This window comes from Pelodiscus sinensis, chromosome 1 (genome assembly GCF_049634645.1).
Source record: "Pelodiscus sinensis isolate JC-2024 chromosome 1, ASM4963464v1, whole genome shotgun sequence".
Classification (NCBI taxonomy): Eukaryota; Metazoa; Chordata; order Testudines; family Trionychidae; genus Pelodiscus; species Pelodiscus sinensis.
In genome coordinates, this window is record NC_134711.1 from 71,530,507 (window position 1) to 71,552,043 (window position 21,537).

The window sequence follows — 21,537 nt, forward strand, 5'->3', positions numbered from 1 at the left end:
TGCTGGGTTGCTCCAGTAGCGCGGCTCCTTGGTGCTACTGGAGCAACCCAGCAGCACCCCAGCTGCTCTACCCCAGGGGTAGGCAAGAAAAGCCTGGTCTGCTGCGGGGGGGGGGGGGGAGCAGTAGCTGCACCCCCCCAGCAGACCAGGGAGACGGGGGTGGCGGGACCGCCCAAGTCCTCCACGGCTTTGCTCCGTCACCCTGGTCTGCTGACCTGGGAGACGCGAAGCAAAGCCGCAGAGCACGCAGGCAGCAGGACAGTCCAGGCGCGTCGCGGCTGTCCCACTTCTGGCGTGCTCCGAGGCTTTGCTCTCCATCTCCCTGGTCTGTTGGTCAGACCAGGGAGACGGGGAGCAAAGCCGCGGAGCACGCCCGCAGTGGGACACCCCAAGCGCGCCCGGGCTGTCCCGCTGCGGGCGTGCTCCAAGGCTTTTCTCCCCGTCTCCCTGCAGACCAGGGAGACGGAGAGCAAAGCCGCGGAGCACGCCCGCAGCGGGACAGCCCGGGCGCGCTTGGGCTGTCCTGCTGCGGGCATGCTCCGCGGCTTTTCTCCCCGTCTCCCTGTAAACCAGGGAGACGGGGAGCAAAGCCGGGCGGCTTTGCTCCCGGGCAAACGAGCAAAGCCGCCCAGGCGGCGGCTTTGCTCGGGTGTCCCTGGTCTGCCGGGGGGGTCCAGCGGCTTTGCTGGACCCCCCCACAGCAGACCAGAGAGACCGGGAAAAGCCCCGTTCGTAAGTGTGGATCCGACGTAAGTCGGGGACTGCCTGTATAAGCAACTGAGAGTCTTATAGGATAGGCCACACAATCTTATATATTGAGGGAGCTACCACACCTCCATCTATGGATGAATAGATTGTATTAATTTAGTATAGTTCAGTGGTTCTCAAAGTGTGGGCCGTGGACTACTAGTAGTCTGCAAGCATGTTGCAGGTGGGCAGTGGGGTCAGGGCTTGTCCCATGCCCCCATGGCAGGGAGCCTAGACTGGTGCTCCAGCCCTGTGGCCTGCTCCTCTGCTGGTGCGGAGGAGGAGTTTCATGGGCTAGATCCAGTTCATGGGGGGAGGAAGCGGCTCTGCATGCTGCTCCCCCTCCCTTGGCTGAGGAAATAGCAGTGCAGGAAATCACTCACCTGGAGGCTTTTCCCGCTGCTCCCATTAGCTAGAATCTCAGCCAATGGAAGTAGCAGGGGGTGATGTCTGGTAATGTCAGGAGGCATGTAGCCATGTAAGTGTCCCCCATCTCTTTATGCTCAGACCTGCACCATCACTCCCCTCACACACACCCAACTGGCCAAGGCCCCGCACCCCATCTCCCTCCTGCACTCCCTCTCCCAGACCTCCCACCTTCCTCCTGCACACTCCCTCCCTCCCATCCATCCCTACCCCCTGGCCACTCCTCCACCCTACCTCCCACCCAGAACCCTACACTCAATCCGCTCCTGCACCCTACATCCCAGCTAGACCCCACATCCCCACCCCCTCCTGCAGCCATTTTGTCATCATGGGTGGATGGATGGCATTCCATGGAAAGGCCTGGATTGAGTCAGGTGGGCCACAGGTCATAGAGTTTGAGAACCACTGATATAGTTGAAAGTTTTTGCTAGGAAACCAGGATGGACATTGAATAAAAAAACCTATTTTTAGTTTTTTTGTTGAATTTCCTTTTAGCAGCAGTGATATTTAAAGAACAGAGAAAAAATAAATGTCATTTATGATGGTTGGCACAACTGACCTAATCACCTGTTTGGAGTCAGTCTTACTTTCCAGTATAAAATAGTAAAAGAAAAATCAGTTTAATCCAGGTTGGTTTTACCCACTAGCCTCTGAAAGCACCTTCTATGCCATTATAGATGATCCTGTCAAGTTCTACTTAGCTATTTTTAGTTCACTGAGTGCATTACAGTCTAGGCCATTTCCCAGTTTCCTGTGCTCCATACCTGTTTCAAAAAGCTACATGTTTGCTGCTGTCAAGAATATTTTCTGCTGTTGAATATAAATGTGCTAGGATTTCATTGGTGGTATTGTAGAGAGAGCAAAGCTCCCCTTCACAACTTGAGTGCCAAGCTGTGCTATATAAAGAAAAATAAACCTTCAGTGCTTCCTGCTGTCAGTTGAGGAAAACATTTAGCTAGTTAAATGAAAAGACTAGCCAGGATCTTAGAATAGAGAGTGTCATACAGCTTGTAACAGTATTGTCCTTAAAAGTCTTTAAAACTGTGGGCTAGTTAAGTGGAAATCTCTCTCTGTTTCACGCAATGCAGAATATAGTCAGTAAAATAAGGGTGTGTTGAATAGTGCAGATAAATTAATTTACCTTCCCCCTTTTCTCTTCCTTTCTAGCCAGTCATGGGAAAAAAATCACAACCAATGCACTTCTGCTGCCTCCATACCAATCCTGCTACCATTGAAGTAAACTATAGAACTCCCATGGATTTTATCGAAGAAGGATTAATGTTAGGCATTAAATAGATAAGCACAAAGGAGAACTGAGAAGCTTGCTGGTTGCAAGCTGTAAACTGTTGCGTCCATAAGAATGTTTCCAATCGCTTCAGTCTTGCATACAAATACTGTTTAGTCTAGAGAAATAATCCAATACATTTAGGAATCTATGGAATTGATTCGCTTTTAGCTTCATTTGTATCTTCTGTCCAAGACATTGCAAAACTATTATCATTTACATAGATTAAAGTTGTTTCACATTCCCCCGGTCTGCTTACACAAGAGGGTTCCAAAAAGAAAGTTCCTGTAAAACAAAAATTTCTGAAGCAGCCTTAATTATGGTCCCACTGCTGTGAGTCCAGAACTTATTTCACTGCTGTTGAGATTTCTTAGCTGGGTCTGTATGGATAAACTGGAAGACAAGGAGTTCCTTTTCCCTCTGCGTACCTGTGTGCAAGTCAGCCATAATTTATCACAGACTGCCGGAGAGGGCCTTTTTGCACAGATGGCAGGGTAATGATCCCAGGCCTCAGCAGTGGCAAGAATTTTCTAACATGTACAGCATGACTCTAGTGCTTTGTACTGGCCAATAATGTCACCTTAAGGCAAAGATGGGCAATCATTTTTGACAGGGGGCTCAGTCACGCAAATAATTTGGAAAGTGGTTGATGGCTGCACTTTTCCATATTATTAATGGAGGAAGTGTGGGGTCTGGGATGGGGGTTAAGTGCAGAAGGGAGCTTGGGGTAAGGGAAGAAGTTTGGGTGAAGGGAGGCATTTGTGAATTGGGGCACTGGGTTGGGGAGCAGGGAACTGGGATACAGGAGGGGGTGCAGGGTTTGGGTTATGAGCTTTGGCAGGAGGGGACTTTGATTTGGGTCAGAGGATTGAGGTGCCAAATCTGGGAGGAGGTATGGATGCAGGAGGGCGGCACAGGATATGGGTATGTGAAGTAGGGGTTAGGAGACAGGGGCAGAGGGTTGGGGAAAGGAGGGGTTGAGGTGCCAGCGGCAAGCTCTGGCCAGGAGACTTACCAGCCAGCAGCCCATTCCTGAATCAGCCTCTCTGCCTGCCCCACCCCCACACAGGCTGCAGCCACGAGCCTCTTGTGTTTCATGGCTGCCTGTTATTGAAACAGGCAGATCCTGCTGGCTAGTTTCTGGCCAGAAGCCGGCCAATGGGATTGTGCTGGGGTCAGGAGCAGCTCCTAAAGCTTTTTCCCCTCCCTCCTGGGCTCAGTTTTTAAAGTGAAACAGCCCCACAGTCACATTTCTGAGCAGTGTGTGGGTGGGGCAAGACAAGTGGGGAGCCTGCACGGGGCTCAGGCTCCCCATTTGTCTTGCCCCACCCACACACTCCACGGGGCTCTCCGCAGCAACCACAGGCCAGATCCAGTAGCTTGGCAGGATGGATCTGGCCCATGGATAGGGTTGCCAGATTATTTCAGAAAAAATACAGAAAAAAAGGACCCGGAGAGTTGGTAAGCAATGCCCCCCTCAAAAAAACCCACAAAACCACAACAATGTGGCCCCTTTAAAAACCATGTGGTGAGGCTTTTTAGCCCTAACAGGCTGCCAGCGGCTGCCCACCATCTTGCCTCCCTGCACAGGGCCGGACAGCTCCCCTGCAGAACCTGGTAAGCACTAGGGTTGCCAGACAGCCCAGGATTTTTTGCCTCCTGGCTGGGAAAAAAATCAGAAAGTACCAGACATTTTAACTGTCTGGTATTTTCTGAATTTTTTTACTGGACAGGAGGCAAAAATACCAGACTGTCCGGTTCAATACTGGACACCCGGCAACCCTACCCATTGGCCGTATTTTGCCCAGGCCTACCTTAATGGGTCCCCTTAACCTGAGCAGATTTTAGATTTCTCCCACATTTGCCCTTGGAGGCATCATGACTTCGAATCACATAGCTCTTGCTGAGGTGCACATGGTGCTCTTGCTCCCTCACTGCTTATAGAAATATGGCTATGCTAAGAAATGACTAAAATCTCATTTCCATACCTCTCTGATAGCTGTACAAAACTCACTCTGCAGTACTTTCTTTAGGGACTGTAACTTGTGCACTGGTACTTCTCCAGACTCTTGCAGTTTCTCCAGTAATTCAATTGCTCTGGCAACATCTGAAGGGATAAAAATAGGAATAAAGTTCAAAAAAGCAGAAATTTGACATGTAATAATGTCTGTTCCAAATAAGTTTTCAGTACATAATCAGCTTTGTCACTGCTTAGTCTTTGTGTTTATAATTCTTTAACAGACAAGATAAAGTTCATTTTTGCACATAAACCACTTGATATGTACATGTTACCTTAAATTAATATATGTGCATATATTGCTATTTAGAAATCTGAATCCTTCAATACTGATATTATATGAATATTTATCAATTTACAAGTACCCTCTTCTAAAATGTGGATATCAGTAGAATCAGATAATATACAGTAGTATGCTTAAAACAGTTAGTAATACATAACTGCTATCTTCTGCATTATCAAGAGCAGCACCAAAGATTTATGGGGGCTCACTTTTAAAGGGTCTGAGTTAAAACGAGTCCTTATATAAGTCCACCTGCTATGATAATGGATGAGGGAATTTCTTTGTACAAATCTGGAACTACATGCTAATATTTTATTCAAGAATTTCTTTGCCTGTTGCTAGAAGAAGGCTCATCTAGTGCTCAGAGCACTTGCCCAGGGATCTGAAGAGCCACAACTCCCTGCTTTCTCATGTACTTCCTGGATGACTGTGGCAAAATCAATCAGCTTTTCTGCCTTGGTTCATCATCTGTAAAATGGGGATAATAGCACTTCTCTCTCTCTCTCTCTCTCTCACAAGCATGTTGTCAGGATAAATATATTACGGATAATGAGATGTTCAGATAATGTGGTGATGGGGGGTGATATAAGCATGATAAATTCTATGTATTACTTGATGGATAATATCCACTGGTCAACTGAGGGAGGTAAGTCAGTCTATTTAGCTGAAAAGCGCTTTTTTTGCAAGTGTTTCCCCAAAAATTCCTATTGGTGACCACCCAGGATTACACTAGTATGGATTTATTGTTAAACTAAAGATGATAGAGCTGTCACTAAAGGTATAAACTAAAGAGGGAACCAGCTCTTTCTCTCTCACCCACAAACCAACACACACCACACACTTCATTCACTCACTCAGGTACTCAAACACTTACACAGACATATGGGTTGCAGAAGGAGCCAAGGCATGTACTATCTGCTGATCAGGCAGGGAACTGGTCAGGAAAGAAACTGCCGACTTCTTTTAAGAAAGAAAGAAAGAGGGTTTTTGCCATGTGCTCTCTCTTTTTATTGCCTTTGTGCAAACCCTGTGACTCCCTGGTCACCAGGGAGCATGCCCAGACATCCCTTGATCCAGCAGAGCAGCAGTCTCCTTAAGGGATGCATCTGACGAAGTGGATCTTTGCCCATGAAAGCTTATGTTCCAATGCCATCTGCTGGTCTATAAGGTGCCACAGGACTCCTTGTTGCTTTTACAGATACTAACACGGCTACCTCTCTGATACTTAAGTGGTCTGATGACTTATCACCTGGCTCCATGTGCTCAGCCTTGCATTTTCTAATCCCCTAAACACACTCACACATTCATATCTCAGGGGAAAATGAATCTTAGAGCAAGTTACAAGCAAAGTGGCTGAGAGTTACAAAGATTACAAAGTTGCAAGGCTCAATCACCAAGCTTACAGTAAGTTTCTAAACTTATAAAGCAAAGTTGTTGAGAGTTACAAGGTTCTACAAAAATTACAGAGTTGCAAGGTTTAAAATCACAAGGAGTTGCAGAGTTTAAAAGGCAATGCAGTTGAAACAATTACATAACTTCTGAGAATTATTTACAAATTAACAGTAATGAAGTGACTTAGAAGACAACTCCCCCCTCCCCATAGCAATGCAGTCAGCAGGAGGTTTTTGTCAGTCTAAGTTAACTATTGGCAGGACCTTACAGTTTAGTCTGTTTCCAGAAAATCCATGTGTAATAGCTTGGGCGGAGGCTTTTCTGCAACAGCAAGAGTTAACTGAAACAAGCAACTGAGATATAAGGGGTGGAGGCTATTGTGGAAGCTGTAGCATAGGCATAGGCTCAGATTATTTTACTACTACAACATGTAAGCCTACGTAACAGCTTCTGCTGTGGGAGCTGCATTGGAGGTGAATTACAGGCACAAAATTTGCTGATGTGGATGACACTTGGCATCATTGTGAAGCTCTCTCTCTTGATAGTGTGGTCAATCCCATTGCCTGTAATGTAGACTTATTTGCTGTTCTACCAGCAGTACTGCTAGTCAACTACCAGAATACTAAAAAGATTATCATGTAGTCATACAGTGACTGAGTATACAATACTATATCAATGCAAAATATTTGAAGCATTTTAAATGTGATTTAACTGCATTTAAAAATTAAATTTTATATTGACTTGAAATTACCTTAAATAACCCTCCTTACCAATGACAGAGATTTTAGTGTTTGTGACTGGGAGATTACACTAATTGAAATAATTCTTAGAATTTTCATCTTGCAGTTTAGCCCTTCTGATGTCCTAGTTGGCACAGACATGAGAAGCTATTGAGAAATGGGGAAAGGATGGCTTCAGAGGAGTGGTTTAAAGTATAATTTTTAATACTCATAATAATAAAGAATGCAAAGAATAAATAGCAAAACCGTCTTTCTCAAAATGAAATACCTCCAAAAATGACTATTTACTAGATTCATAATTTTGACATTTCCCATTTACGTCATGAGGTTCACAATTTTTAGATTTTCAGTCCTCATTCATTGGTCCCAGCTTCAGCTGCTGAGCTCTGTGCAGACAGTACAAAGCAGACGAAAGGCTACATTTGAGAACTGCCCGCTATTCTGCTGGCATAACAGTTCTGATTGGACCTCTGAAGTTGATATAGCTTAGAACAATCCTTCAGCTGCTCTAAATTACAAGGATTTTGTTTTTTTTATTCTGATTATCCTAGTTTAGAGCTTCCTTCCCAGCCCTCCTCCCAAATTACACTGAGCAGAAGCACAGTGCAGCTGCTGGCTGATCCCCTACCATTTTATGTGCACTTAGCTGTTTTACTCCTATTCCTGTGAATTCTTTACTTCTCCCCATGTTCACTATGGTCCTGATCCCAAACCCATTAAATTCAGTGAAAAGGCTCCCTTTCACATAATGTTCATTTAACACCCTGATTTGGGAAGGCATCCCTATTTTTAAAGCATATGCTTAAATACAGCGAGGCACACTTTTTGGGGTTTTTTTTGTCCTATTAAAAATCAACAGTTTTAAAGTACAGGCTTAAAGCCTGAACATGTACTTAAGCACCCAACTGAATTGGGACCTACATTATGCACATTATAATTAATTATATTTAGAAGTCGGATAAATTTGCATTTAGTATTGTGATATATTCCAAAGAGAGGAATATGATAGTACAAATGATAAATTCATGCTCTCTGCTGTGAAATCAAGAGGAGGTGAGAGCGTGAATTTTAAGGCAAAACAGAATACCAAGCTATCATTTGCTGAAGTGGGTATCTCCAATTTTCTAACAGAGTAGTTGTGCATGAATAAACAAAAATTCAGGCAGCACCCCATGAAAATGCTAATAAAGCAAAGCTTGTGATTATTCTTAAATAATAAAAACTACCAACAGTAATTTTACCACTTGATATGTTACATATATTTTGTATTATCTTAGTGTCTAGTAGTGGTAACCATGAGTTTTCACTATCTTGCTTACTATAAAAATCATGAGTACTTTACTTTCTCCCTGCTTTATTAAGTGAATATAATATAGTATGTGTATGTAGATGGTGCTCCTGCAGAGGTTTTCAAACCACAGCCACTATACATTTTTTCTTGATTCACACCTTCACTGTGTGAGTACTTACAGTTGTATTTGTAGTAATAAAGAATCCAAATGCAAATTAGGAAGACAGTATAAGCTTTATTAAAAAAATGTAATTTAACAGCAGGAGCAAGGACCTGCAGTGAGAGAATAAGGCCCGAGTTGATAATCTAAGATGCAGAGAACAAATTCATAATGATCACAGACTCTCACCCATACAACCCTCTCCATCAAGGCTATAAAGTTCCAAGCATTACTTTATTTGAACAAAAATTGTCCTTATGGCTGATCAGTCATCCCTAAAGCAAGATACCTCCTGTCGAGCAATTTCTCAGAGCTGTAAACCCTGCCACTGAAACCTTTCTGAAGATAACATTTTGAACTTGTGGTGTGTGTGTTATTTGTCATGATTTAAAACTCAAGATGTTCACTAATTTAGCAAATACAGTTTTAAAATATATAAGCACTATTTTTCTAAAATGAAAGTTTAAGAAATGCATATATATATTTCAAAAGATGAAACTCAAAGTCTTAGATACAGTGAAAGCTACAGTGAAAGTTGAAGTATAATTTTCTGGAGGTTTGGGATGCAGAAAACAATACATTGTTTATCCCTTGGCCCCACGAGTTGGAAGATTTCCCAAAACAAGCAGCAAGTAAATAAATGATTCCATTTAATTTATTGATTCTGACATCATCATATAATATAACACTGGGAGTTTCAATTTGCATGGAACATAAGGAAATCCCAGTGTTCCGAAAATATGAGAGGCTATCAAGTCCTTGTTACAATGATATTTTTTAAAAAATTATAATTTTCCATGTTCCCAAATTCATCCTAACTCTAAAATAGATGTAGTGATTCAAGCTGTTGCTCTGATGTATTATCTCTCTGTCATGTTCATTAACTATGCATTAAATCCCTCCCCTTATCACTTCTGGTCCTAGTGATCTGACTCATTTGGAAGTGGCTTTAGGGATAATGTTCAAGGCAGAAGAATATATACAGCTTTGGAGGAGGATTAAATCCAAAAATGAAAATGAGGAATGTGCTCGTGGCCATTTCTGTTTGCTCAATGCACACACCTTTGTCATGAGCTTTATTCTAGTTCACAAGACAAAACAAGATTCAACACATGGTATAAGATATAGGCATGAAGTAAATATTACCCTCAAAAGAGTTTCAAATGTTGTACTGCTTTCCAGTGATATGCTTGTTGAGGAGCGGCTTAGGTAAATACTTGCTCTAAAACAGGTTCAACAAGTGTGAAATGTGAATTGTTCCAAGAAGTGAGGAAAATGAAGTGATGTGACTGGCAACAATGAAGATTTTAAAGTCACCTGTGAGAAGCAAACATATGAGGTGAAATCCTACCCCTAGCAAACATAATGGGAACACTCCTCTTGCCTTCCTTAGGGCCAGGATTTTCCTTTGGGATCTCTTCTTGACTAAAATCCTCTTACTGTGGAATTTGTTCTAAGGAATTAACTCTGTTATGAAGAATGTGTAAGAAAATATTCTCAGATATTGTTTTCTCATGGATTTGTAGAAGGTGTTCATTATTTTATAAATCCATTAAAATTGTGGAACTATTTTAAAATCAGTTTAAAGTGACATTTCATAAACTGATTATTTAATAAGGGAAAGTAAACTTAGTCTCAGGGGCGGATGAGGGTTTTGCGAGGCCCAGGGCAGCACAATTTTGTGGGGCCTCTTGAAGCGCCGGGTCCAGGGCAGCCATCCTGCTCGCCCTGCCCTACATCCGCCGCTGCTTAGTCTTTTCTCTTTATCATTTCTAATTCATTCTTCTCATCATATAGGGAAAGAGGGTTTTTTTTTAATAAAAACCCTCCAATAATAATCCCTTTGATCATCATTTCAGTTGATTGAAACTTAGATTGCAATCAAACTAGCATGAATTTCTCTTCATTCTACTCACTGATCTTCCATTGAGATAATGGGAGTTTTGTTTGAAAACTGGGGATTGACAGACAACTTGGTATTTTATGTGAATATACCATAAAATGAGTATTTGCTTATTCTTTCCCTTTCAGACCTAATGCTCATCTTAAATTTTTATTTTTACTAACACCTCTTTATAATTCTCTCTTCTATCTAAGCCATGATCTCCATTCTCCTCCATTCTGTTTAACATTCCGTTCACTTCTCCTCTCCTCTCATCATTGCACTCACATGCAGCACTTGAGGAAATAATGTTTCAGCATGGTGGGTCACATTATCAGTGAAACACAGATAATGGTGAGGTGGCTGCAGATGGAACACATCATATCAACAGAGTGCATCAAAAAGGAACAGAAAAGAAAGAGAAAAACTCTCATCTCATGTAATATTTTTATATTTTTCATTTTAATGCATTGTTTGCATTCCTGAGGATCATAAGCATGATATTATGTTACTGTACAGAGTTGTTGAAGAGAGAGAAATTGCTAGAACATGGAGCTAGTATGATTTAATATTGTGATGATTAACAACTGGAACATTACCATGCAGTATTAAATAAAGTAGAATTGTGTAGACATAGCCATGAAGCACAAACAGCTGTAAAGGCAGGTCATCTTGCTTGTTTATTACTGACCTGTAGTCCCCATGTTTAGTCTCACCTCTTTAAAATGTTATAATTAAATATCATTCTCCCCTGCTGTTTCTTTATTCACAAAAATCATTAAATACATTAAACTAATGCCTGAAATTAATCTACTGAATATTTTAAACAAATATTATTTCCAATATTTTGTAATGGTAGCCTCAAGGCAACAGTCAAATCCACATTTTTTGTGAAATAAGGATCCTAGACACTCCAACACTGATATGCATGTCACAGTTATGTTAATGGTTTGGAAGGTAAATTCTCACTTTCGTTGGCATACTTATAATAGCTGTTACTGATGGCAGAATTTGGCAAGGTTTGTCTTAATTCTAACTCAGAAGATCCAGGAAATTCAGCAATTCATAGAAATGCCAAGATACTTGATTTTAGCATTATGAAACCTTTTGTATTCAAGAGAGACAGTAACTGTCAGTATTTTCAAAGACTACATTAATTAATGTATAGTGTTCCACTTCTGTGCTTATCTGGAGATTGCACTGTTATAACCTGCAGCCTCCTGAACAATTTTTACCCATTGGCATAACAGACTGTTTTTGACTAAGTAATGACAGTGTTCTGTGAAGTTAGTTTTGATTCAAGCAGTAATGTTTACATGGGCAATATATGGCTGGGATTTTTTCACCAGTTGGTCTGGAATCATCTTGCTGGACTGTTCACAATAAGGAAATACAAATATTTCTTGTAGACTAACAAGGTTTTAAATAATAAATAGTCCACCTTTCTGAGACACATTGTGTCTTTTTACTGTCACATTCATGTTAGGTATGAAAAGGTCAATTGAACATAAAACTGCATTATTTATTAGACAAAGGAAATATATAATATAAACACAAAATGCCATCAGGAATGTAACTGCACTTAATAGTAGGAATTAATAGTTGGTCTCTAATGTATAAAAACATATAAAAGGCTCACAAGGGCAGAGCTGAAATACATTCAGGACAGTGTAAATGGGATAATTTTCAGCTAATATCACCTTTGTCCAGCTTGTTCTCATCCATCCCTCCACAAATGCAAGTAGATGTCACACCATTATATTGTGTATTCAGCTAATACGTTGTTTGAAAATCTTAGACCTGGGCATGTCACCCTCCCTTATTCAAGTATGTCTAAAGATTTTGTCCAAATAGAAAATGAGGAGTTTCCAACAAATAAATCCTTGTAGAACTTCACAGTTTATTGTGATCTCCTATTTCTCTGGTCAAGAATAGCTTTTTCTGTAATATTCAGGAGACTATACTTAAGAATTTTTAATTATCTCTACTCTTCTTAACCTGACTTCTGTTCTTAGAGTCAAGTCCTTGTCACAGTGCACAAAACTTTTACATGAAGTTGGGGTACATTTAGCAGTGTTATCCAACCCCCCTTAAAATGATTAGTAGTGTTCTTGAATAATCCAGAGCCAGTAGTCCAGATACACCGTATCAAACTTGTCACCTACAGAACTTTTGGTTGAGGCATAAATTTTAGAAAATCTAATGAAGCAGTACTTCTACATTCCCACAACTGAATATTGTTACAACTACTCAAGGATAAAATTCTATTGTCCAGATAAAAATCCCAATCACTCATGCATATCTTTTTCATGTGGTCTAGGTAAACAGCCATTGGCCCCACTATATTTGAGAATATACACATTTGACAAGAACTTCATTGCTAGCAAGTAAGACAGCATTTTTAAAAATTAATAGCACATATACACTGCATGCTTCTTTTGTCAGTGCAGAGAACATACACTGCATGCTCCTCTAGTATGGGTATAAACCGCAGTGCACACAAGAAAGCCATTGCTTTGGTGGGTAGATTAACCCTGACATTTTGAGGATTATCAAGATCCATAAAAGGATTCTGTCACTGCCTGTCTTGTAGCTTTACTACTATGGCTCAGAGTCCTGACACCAGTAACCAGCCCACAAGCACAAAAGTCTCACCTTCACATCCATCAGCCAAATTACTCCATTCAGTGTGATCGCAACATAAAAACATAAGAACAATCATACTGGGTCAGACCAATGGTCCATCTAGCTCAGTATCCTGTCAGTTGACAGGGGCCAATACCAAGTGTTTCAAATAGAATGAAGAGAACATAGAAATTATCAAGTAAACTGTTCAATCATGCAATCCCAGCATCTGAGACTTACGGACATCCAGAGCATGGTGTTGCATCCCTGACTATCTTGGGTAATTGCCATAGATGGACCTATCCTGCCATGGGGGCAGGGGACTGGACTCGATGACCTCTCGAGGTCCCTTCCAGTTCTAGTATTCTATGATTCTATGAATTTACCTAATTCTTTTTTGAAGCCCACTATAGTTTTTGCTTTTAAAACATCTCCTAGCAATGAATTTCACAGGTTGGCCATGCATTGTGTGAAGCAGTATTTTATAATCTTGCCTATATGGAGGGAATTCCATTGTTCTCGCTGTGTGGAAGTACCTCCCCAAAAGGGAGTTTTGTCACATGAGCAAGTCACCTATCCATGTTCTTTTTAGGCAAGTGGCCATGGGGCGAAATTTTCAGCAGAATTTCTCAGAATTGTATTGGCAACTCTTAAGGTTCATTGTTCATGAAGTATTTACTATTCACTTGAGCAGACACACTTCACATGAGGTGTGCGATGCCTGTTGCTGTTTCCCAGATGAAAATACTTGAAATACCAGTACATAGCTAATATTTACAACTTTAAATAAAAAATCATACATGCAGATGGATAGTACAAAGAAATTCAGCAAAGCATAAGTTTTCAATAGACACCTCACTTGGCCCACTTTGCACAAAATTCGGGACAAACATACCACATTAGTGCCTGTTCATATTAAAATCCAGTAACATCATAGGGTGTCTAGAGCTTGATTGTCATACTATATACCCTACCTGGCTCTCTTCACATCCAAGCAGTGCCTCCCGCTCCACCTCTCTGTATCCCACTGCCTTCCCACTGCTGAAGTCTGTCCCTGGTACAGGGAGAAACTCTAGCAATAGGGAAAGACTCTGGCAATCAGGGCATAGGCATTGACTCCATGGGTGCTTTGGGGCTGGAGAAATCATGAAGAAAATTGTGGGTGATCACCAGCCAAACTTTCCCTCTGCCCTCCCTCCCCCATACCTCTCATTTGCTGGTGGCCCCACTGACCAACTCCTCCCCTGCCTGGAGAATCAAGACTGCTGATTAGTGGTGTTCAGGAAGCTCCGGGAGGACGGGGGAGGAAAGGGGATGGAGTGAGGCTGGAGTAGAGGGGGGGCCGCCCCACCCAGCTAGCGGGGAAGTAAGAACCTATGAGTGGGGGGACAGCAGGGAAAGGTTTCTACAGCTTCCTACAATGTAATGTCACAGGCAGCTGCCAAATCCTTTCACTGACATATAGCTACACACAGTGGTATGGGAGCAGCCTACTGTACATCTTATACCCCATCACAAACAATGTGTACTGTAGACATATCCTGAAGCTTCTTACCATAAATCATTTCAAGCGAGCAGTTTAGCAAATGCTTAAGTCTGTCTTTTCTTAATGGGTGAAAAAATGTAACCATGCAATAGAGTTGGATATGCTGTGTCTGTCTCATTTAGCCCATTATAGCGGTAAATGAACCAGTACATTGGTGGTCCTTCTACATACTATCTATCACAGACTGAGTTGAGCTCTTTCCGCTGGATTTTCCTGGGCTGCTGTATTTGGATCCATACACCAGACCCTACAGGCTTCTGAGCCTAGGATTTAAGCTCACCCTGCCTAGAGTTTCACCCTCACAGGTACTGCTGTTTTTAAGTTTAACTTTTTGGGGTCATATAACAGCCACAATAGTTCCAACCTCAAGAGATCAGCAATGAGAAGAAATCCAAAAATCAGGAGATTATTTTTTAAAAAGACTATACTGTGTGTTTTAGTTTGTCATTTGATTTTGAATGCCCCTGTTCATGCCTAGAATGTCACAATTAGTGTTGCTCTTTCTCCCAAATGTGTCTGGCTATGTCTAGACTGCAGGCTTCTTTCAAAAGAAGTTTTTTTTGGAAGAGACCTTTCGAAAGAACTTCTTTCGAAAGAGCACATCCACACACAAAAGCGCATAGAAAAAGTGATGCAGACTGACTGGATGCTCTCTCATGTAAAAGGCCACCCGGAACCACTTAGGCAGGGATTTAGACCACCAGTTGCTTCTGAGTGCTGGTGCTGGAGCCTTAAAGAGACAAGCGCTTAAAGGGACCCCCTCCTTCCCCAGACAGCCACTTCTCTGCTTCTTCTGTGTGCTTGTTACCTCTTTGAGGGACAGCAAAGCCCTCGCAGTGCCTGCTGTGCTTGCCCTGCTCTTTTGGATGCCACAGCTTTTCTGCTTTTCTCTTGGGGTACGTCTAGACTACATGCCTCTGGCGACAGAGGCATGTAGATTAGACTACCCGGCATAGGAAAATGAAGTGGCGATTTAAATAATTGCTGCTTCATTTAAATTTACATGGCTACCGCACTGAGCCGATCAGCTGTTTGTCGGCTCAGCGCGGTAGTCTGGACGCTCCGCGGTCGACATCAAAGGCATTTGTCGACCGCCCAGGTATGCCTCATCCCAGGAGGCATACCTGGAAGGTTTACAAATGCCTTTGATGTCGACCGCAGAATGTCCAGACTACCGCGCTGAGCCGGCAAACAGCTGATCGGCTCAGTGCGGCAGCCATGTAAATTTAAATGAAGCAGCGATTATTTAAATCGCCGCTTCATTTTCCTATGCCGGGTAGTCTAATCTACATGCCTCTGTCGCCAGAGGCATGTAGTCTAGACGTACCCTTGGTGCCATGGAGACGGAGCTGCCCCTGGGTGTGCAATGACCACACGTGGTCATGATGCAGTTTTTGCAGCACTTTGTGCCAGATGCCTTCCTGATCCTACACAAGCTCGACCCTGAGCTCATTCTTGGGACTCTCTCCCTGGGTTCGGGAGCTACACTCTGGCAACTGCACCTCACAGTGGAGAGGCTTTTCTGGAGGCTGAACACCAGTTCGAACTGGTGGGACCAGCTGCTCATGGAACAGTGGGATGATCAGCAGTGGTTCCAAAACGTCCGCATGCGGAAGGCCACCTTTTTGGAGTTACGTGCCTGGCTTGCTCCCACCCTTCAGAGACGCGACACCCACCTGCAGCCCGCCACCCCCCTGGAGAAGCGGGTCGCAATTACCATCTGGAAGCTTGGCACCTCAGACCGCTGCCAGCAACCAGTTTGTCATAGGGAAATCCACCATTGGGGCCCTTCTTATGGAGGTAAGGGACACTTGGGTTACAGTCCCTGGAGGGGAGGAGTCCTCAAAAAGGGAGTCCCTAGGGAAAAGGGGTTGGAGGCTGTGAGGAGTGGGGTATGGAATGGGGTGGGGATGGGGAGGAAGCTCCGTCCCCAGGTGGTTGTGCCATCCCGCCCTCACACAGCCCTGTTGCTGGGGGGGAAGCCTCATAGGGGGTGGTTCCTGGGGTGTTTGGGGGAGGGAAGGGGAGAAGAAGGGGGCAACCACCTCCCAAGGGCTCAGGCACTCCCTCTCTCATGGTCTGTGTGATGTGTGTGATTGTTTGTCTCCTTCTACATGTTGTAAAGGCCATCAACTCCATCCTGCTGTGGAGGGTCATCTGCCTGGGAGACCTGGACCCGATCGTGGCTGGATTTGCTGCCTTGGGGTTCCCGAACTGCACTGGAGTGATCGATGGGACCCATTTACCAATCTACGCACCTCAACATAAAGCGGCCCAGTATATTAATTGGAAGGGCTACTTCTCCATGGTGCTGCAGGCCCTGGACAACCAACATGGACACCTCATGGACATTTTTGTCAGGTGGTGAGGCTGTGCACATGATGCCCGTGTGTTTTGGAACTCTAGCCTGTATGGGAAGCTGGAAGTGGGTACATTCTTTCTCCACCATGAACTAGCAATTGGGGATATGCAGATGCCATTGTACATTGTGGAGGATGCAGCTTACCCCTGGATGCCGTGGCTTATGAAGCCTTATACCGGACACCTTGACCCCAGCAGGGACCAAGTTAATGCCCGCCTGAACCAGGCCAGGATCCAGGACAAGTGTGCCTTCTACTGCTTCAAGGCGTGATTCAGGTACCTGTTGACCTGCCTGGATGTGGGGGAGCACAACATCCCCAAGGTGGTTGTGGCATGTTGTGTCCTCCACAACATTGTTGAGAGGAAGGGGGAGGCCTTCCCTCCCGGGGTAGGCCGCAGACGCCGGCCACAAAGGGTGAGCCTATGATCTATCCACCAGGCCGGGGAATGCATCCAGGAAGTCCTGAGAGAGAGGTTCTCTCAAGGACCCCGGTAAGTCTCCCTAGGGACTCCACAATAAGGGCCTCTGGCTTGCTCCACTATCCCTTTCCCAACACAATCCGTCCTTTTACCCCTTCCCTGACCTCTTAATGAAAACACCTGTTTGATTTCCAACAAAATGAAGTCTGTATTTATCTTTCATTAAAAAAAAAGGTGGGCAGGGGGAGGAGGGCTCATAACTTGGAGGAAGAGCTCAAAGTGGCATGGGGGGTGGCTAGATGTGCCACCTCGTGTGCGGAGACCTCATCAGAGTTGGGGTTGGATGGGTCTGGGGACCACAGGGAGGTGGTCGGGGGGAAGGAGGGTTGGAGCAGGGTCAAGAATGGCAGGGGTCAGGGGGAGGAGGCATAGGCATCACTTGGGAAGGGGGCATGAGCATAGCTTGGGGAAGGAGCAGAGGCATTGCATGGGAGTTAGGGGGAGAGGGCATGGGAATAGCATGGGGATCAGGAGGGTGGTAGCCAGGAGCAGCAACAGCAGGCATGCATGCCATCATTTCTCTCACGACAGCACACATGCTATCACTTCGCTGCATGAGCAGGTCCCAGGCACGGTTCCATCACTCAGCATCCTCACTGATCTTCTGTGCCAGGCTCTGCTGTGTGTTATGCAGGATGCTGATATGCTGCCGTATGAGGTCTTACTAGACCCTGGTGCACTTTCAGGTCCCCCGGTCTGTGGCATGGCTGGTGTGGTTTGCCCCTCAGTCTCGGCTAGTCTAGCTGTGGAGAGCACAAAGAGGGAGAGATGGTTCAGTCATCCATGCAGATACTGTCCCTGAGGCCGTGCCCTCCTCTGTGAGCAGCGACCAACAGTCCTTGGGCCAGAGGAGGGGGATGTCCCAGGAGCAAGGCCATGTGTGGCCTGCACTGCAGACCCTGCCTCACAGGGGCCCTGAGGACCATGTTGCCCATTTCTCCCACCCCAGCCCATCAACAAACAGTCAAAGAAAGTGTCTGGCCACAGTAGATTCCCCCTATGGGTGGCAGAGGAACAACCTGGCCCTCCGTGGGGTCCTCACATACACCTGCGGCTTGCAGCGCTGCCCACAGGAGCAGGTGGTGCCTTGCACATGCAGGCATGCCCACGTGCTATGTGCGGCACTCCTCGGGGTGTCTGGGGTTGTGCCTGCACCCTTCTGGCTATCCTGCTTCCGGCCATGGCAGGTGCTGGAAGGGCCCCCCACCTCTGGGGCCAGACATGTGTGTGGCCTCCCCTGAGCCTGCCAGCAGGATTCCACCAGTGCGCAGGGGCTGCCTGCTGAGTCTTCATGCCACACACTAATGCTGCACATGCAGTCCATGTCCAGCCTGAGTGATGCTTGCACCCCACCCCGTGTGCCCACCTCCCCTGACCTGTGTGTTTGACAAACTGAGACCACCCACCTGAAGATCCCTCCCCAGCATCAGACGAGGCCTGGGAGATGTCCTGGCTGACAGGCACTGACTCCAGGAACAGGGTGATGGTGCTCATCTCCTCCTCCTCCTGCAGGCCCTAGTCTTCCTCCTCCTCCGCCGTGACCTCTGGCCAGGCGACGACGGGAGTCTTGAGGCTGGAGTCCATGACGACGGGTGAGGAAGATGTTTCTCCACCCCCCATGAGTTAGTGCAGCTCCTGGTAATAGCGGAGGTGTAGGATCCTGCCCCTGAGCACAAGCTGTGCTCTCTGGCCCTCATGTATCCTGATAGAGCTCTTTCACCTTACTCTGGACCTGTTCCAAGATCCGGGGTGCATGTCCGGGCTCCTCCAGGGAGTTGGCCATGTGCTCCTAGATCTTGGTGTTGCAGTGCTTGGAGTGGAGGTCCTGCAATGTCTCCTCCTCACCCCACAGCTCATGGAGGGACAAGATCTCTACTCCGGACCAAGAAGGTGCCCACCTCTTGGTCCTCCTGCAAGGGCCAGAGGGATCACAGGGGGCTTGTGGCGCTGCCATGAGGGGCAAGGCCTGTGGCAGGGACAGCCATGGGGTCAGGGTGCTGCTCTCAGGCTGGCATCCTGCCACAAGACTTGTCCAGGTTGCCTGCAGCTTTAAGAGCTGGCAGGAGACAGGATCTATAGAGTTGTGATTAGTATGGACAGAGCGTCCACCAGTGCACCTGTGTTATTTCCTGAAGGCCTCTTCTTTCGAAAGAAAACCCTCCTCCCCGTCCACACATGCCTTTTTCCAAAAAAACTCTTTCGCAAAAAGGCTTCTCTCTCTCATAGAAGGAGGAGTACTGCTGTCGGAAAAACTCTTCTGTTCTTTTGAAAGAATGTGATTGCAGAGTGGACATAACTCAAGTTTTGTTGGAAAAATGGCCGTTTTTTGGACAAAACTCTGTAGTGTAGACATACCCCCAGCAAGGTGACTGTGGGCTCCCACTGCAGCAGCTCTCAACCTAACATCTGCCCCTTTCCAGGCTGGGTGCTCCAGTATTTCCTTCGCAAAGGGTAAAGCTGAATGCAGGTTAAGTTGAACAAGTGAGACTGTGTTAAACTATGTGCTGTGCTGTTTGTGTGGTCGACTTGCTTCTAGTTTAATGCTTCATATTCCATTTTCCTGGTGTCCCATCAATAACAGTTCCTCCAGAGAAGAAACAAGAGCATCTGACTCCAGTTCCATTGATCGTGATTCATAATTATTTTACAAATGTTATTTTACAAACATTTTAACTTTCGGTGCCAATAAAAATAAAAAAATTGACACCCAAAATCCTACCCCATGTCCATTCTCATCTAGTAATATATTTATTTGAGACAGTTTGGTCTCTCCAACATGGAGCCATACACCAGTAACTGATCTTTGTCTTCTAGTCATCATAATCTAAGCCTCATAATGGAGTTGCTTCCCTCCCTGTAGGGTTGGCATCTGGATGGTTCTCTGTGTCTCCATTCTGTGATGATCTCTGTAGCGTCTGTCTGGGTGTTGTCTTGTGCCTTCTGTTCCTTCAGATCACTTGTCCCTCTTGTGTGATCATCTCCTATGACCTGGCTGTCATTGCACTCCTCATTACTCCTTTAGTCCATTCTTCTGGTGTCTCTCTATTGGCTGGATTCTTACAGAAGTGCCTGTCTTCAGGGCTGAAAGAACCTTGGCTAACCTTTAACACTCCAGCGCCCGTTTTCTCTGATTGCTAACCATCTCCTTTGCAGTGTCTCCATCCTTTTGGCCGTAGTTCTCCCCTTCATTGGTGAATTGGTTTTGATCCTTTGTATCATCACTGACCACACTGGACAGTTTTGGCACCCCGTGATGGGTTATTCCTCTTTGCCAAGATGCCAATGAAAGGTCTGAACTAGAAGTCTGCTTGAGCCTAATTTTAAAGCTCGTCCCATACCCCTGGATAGATTCACTGAGGGCAGCAATAGACGTTTCTGACCCTGCACTTCATGAGCAGGGGTGTGGAGGCAAGAGTGTGACCTGGAAGGGCTAGAACAGCCACTCTGGAATCTGGAATTGCATTGTGGAGTAGAAACTGCATGAGCAGGGCCTCTTTCCCATCTGGTTGCAGAGCATCCTCTGAAACAGCTGGTGTAGTCAACAATTGCAGGCGCTTTCATGTGTTGGATGAGCAGGATTTGAACCCAGATAAAAGGCTGGTACATTAGCCCTCCCATAATGCTCTACTTGGTTAATAAAACAATAATTATCTTATGAAATTTGAACCTATGTGGTGAAATCCATTAAGACCAGTGGAGGAATTAAAAAATACTAGACCTGGGGTAGGGGAAGATGTGCCTGTACCAAGACAAACAGTAAGAAAAAAAGCATTATTTCTAATTGTGATGTATCTTTCTTTCAGCTGAATTTTCACTCCATTACCTACCTAACCTGCTAACTAAAGGACATAACAAGTGATATGTCCTGAATGAAGATCACAAAAAAGTAGCACATACAGTATAACTGTGAATTGCTGCCATTCAACAGTGTGTTTTTTAGCTACTGTCAGACAGATTTTTCTTGGGGAAGGGGAGGAGGAAATGAACCACCAACAGGTGTTTCACAAAGGGAGGTGAAGTTAGTTCACAGATACTAATTCTCCTTCACAACAGGCTCTGTGTTTGAAACAGAGCTGCTACTCTCAGTTTCTTCTCTGCTGGCGTGTCATTATTAGAGTCCTTCCTGCTGTCTGCCCCTTAGTTATCTCTTCAACGAATCTTGGTCTTACAGCTTTGTTATTGTTCATATCAGAAAGAGAGAAAAAATCCACAGTGGTCCAGGAGTGGTGGTAAATAGCTTCACATAATTTCTAGCATTATTAATTAATTTAATGTTTTCACTGGGTGCTCCTCCCCATAGAG

General features: G+C 44.8%; 1 protein-coding gene across 2 annotated transcripts in view; it reads right to left on the reverse strand.

Moving 5' to 3' along the window:
• LIN7A (lin-7 cell polarity scaffold A) overlaps nucleotides 1-21,537 on the reverse strand; it is a 76,767-nt gene that overhangs the window by 38,481 nt on the left and 16,749 nt on the right. For both annotated transcript variants that reach the window (XM_075932489.1, XM_075932498.1), the window contains exon 2: nucleotides 4,447-4,565. In XM_075932489.1, the coding sequence (XP_075788604.1) occupies nucleotides 4,447-4,565 (119 nt within the window). The remainder of the gene's footprint in view (nucleotides 1-4,446; nucleotides 4,566-21,537) is intronic.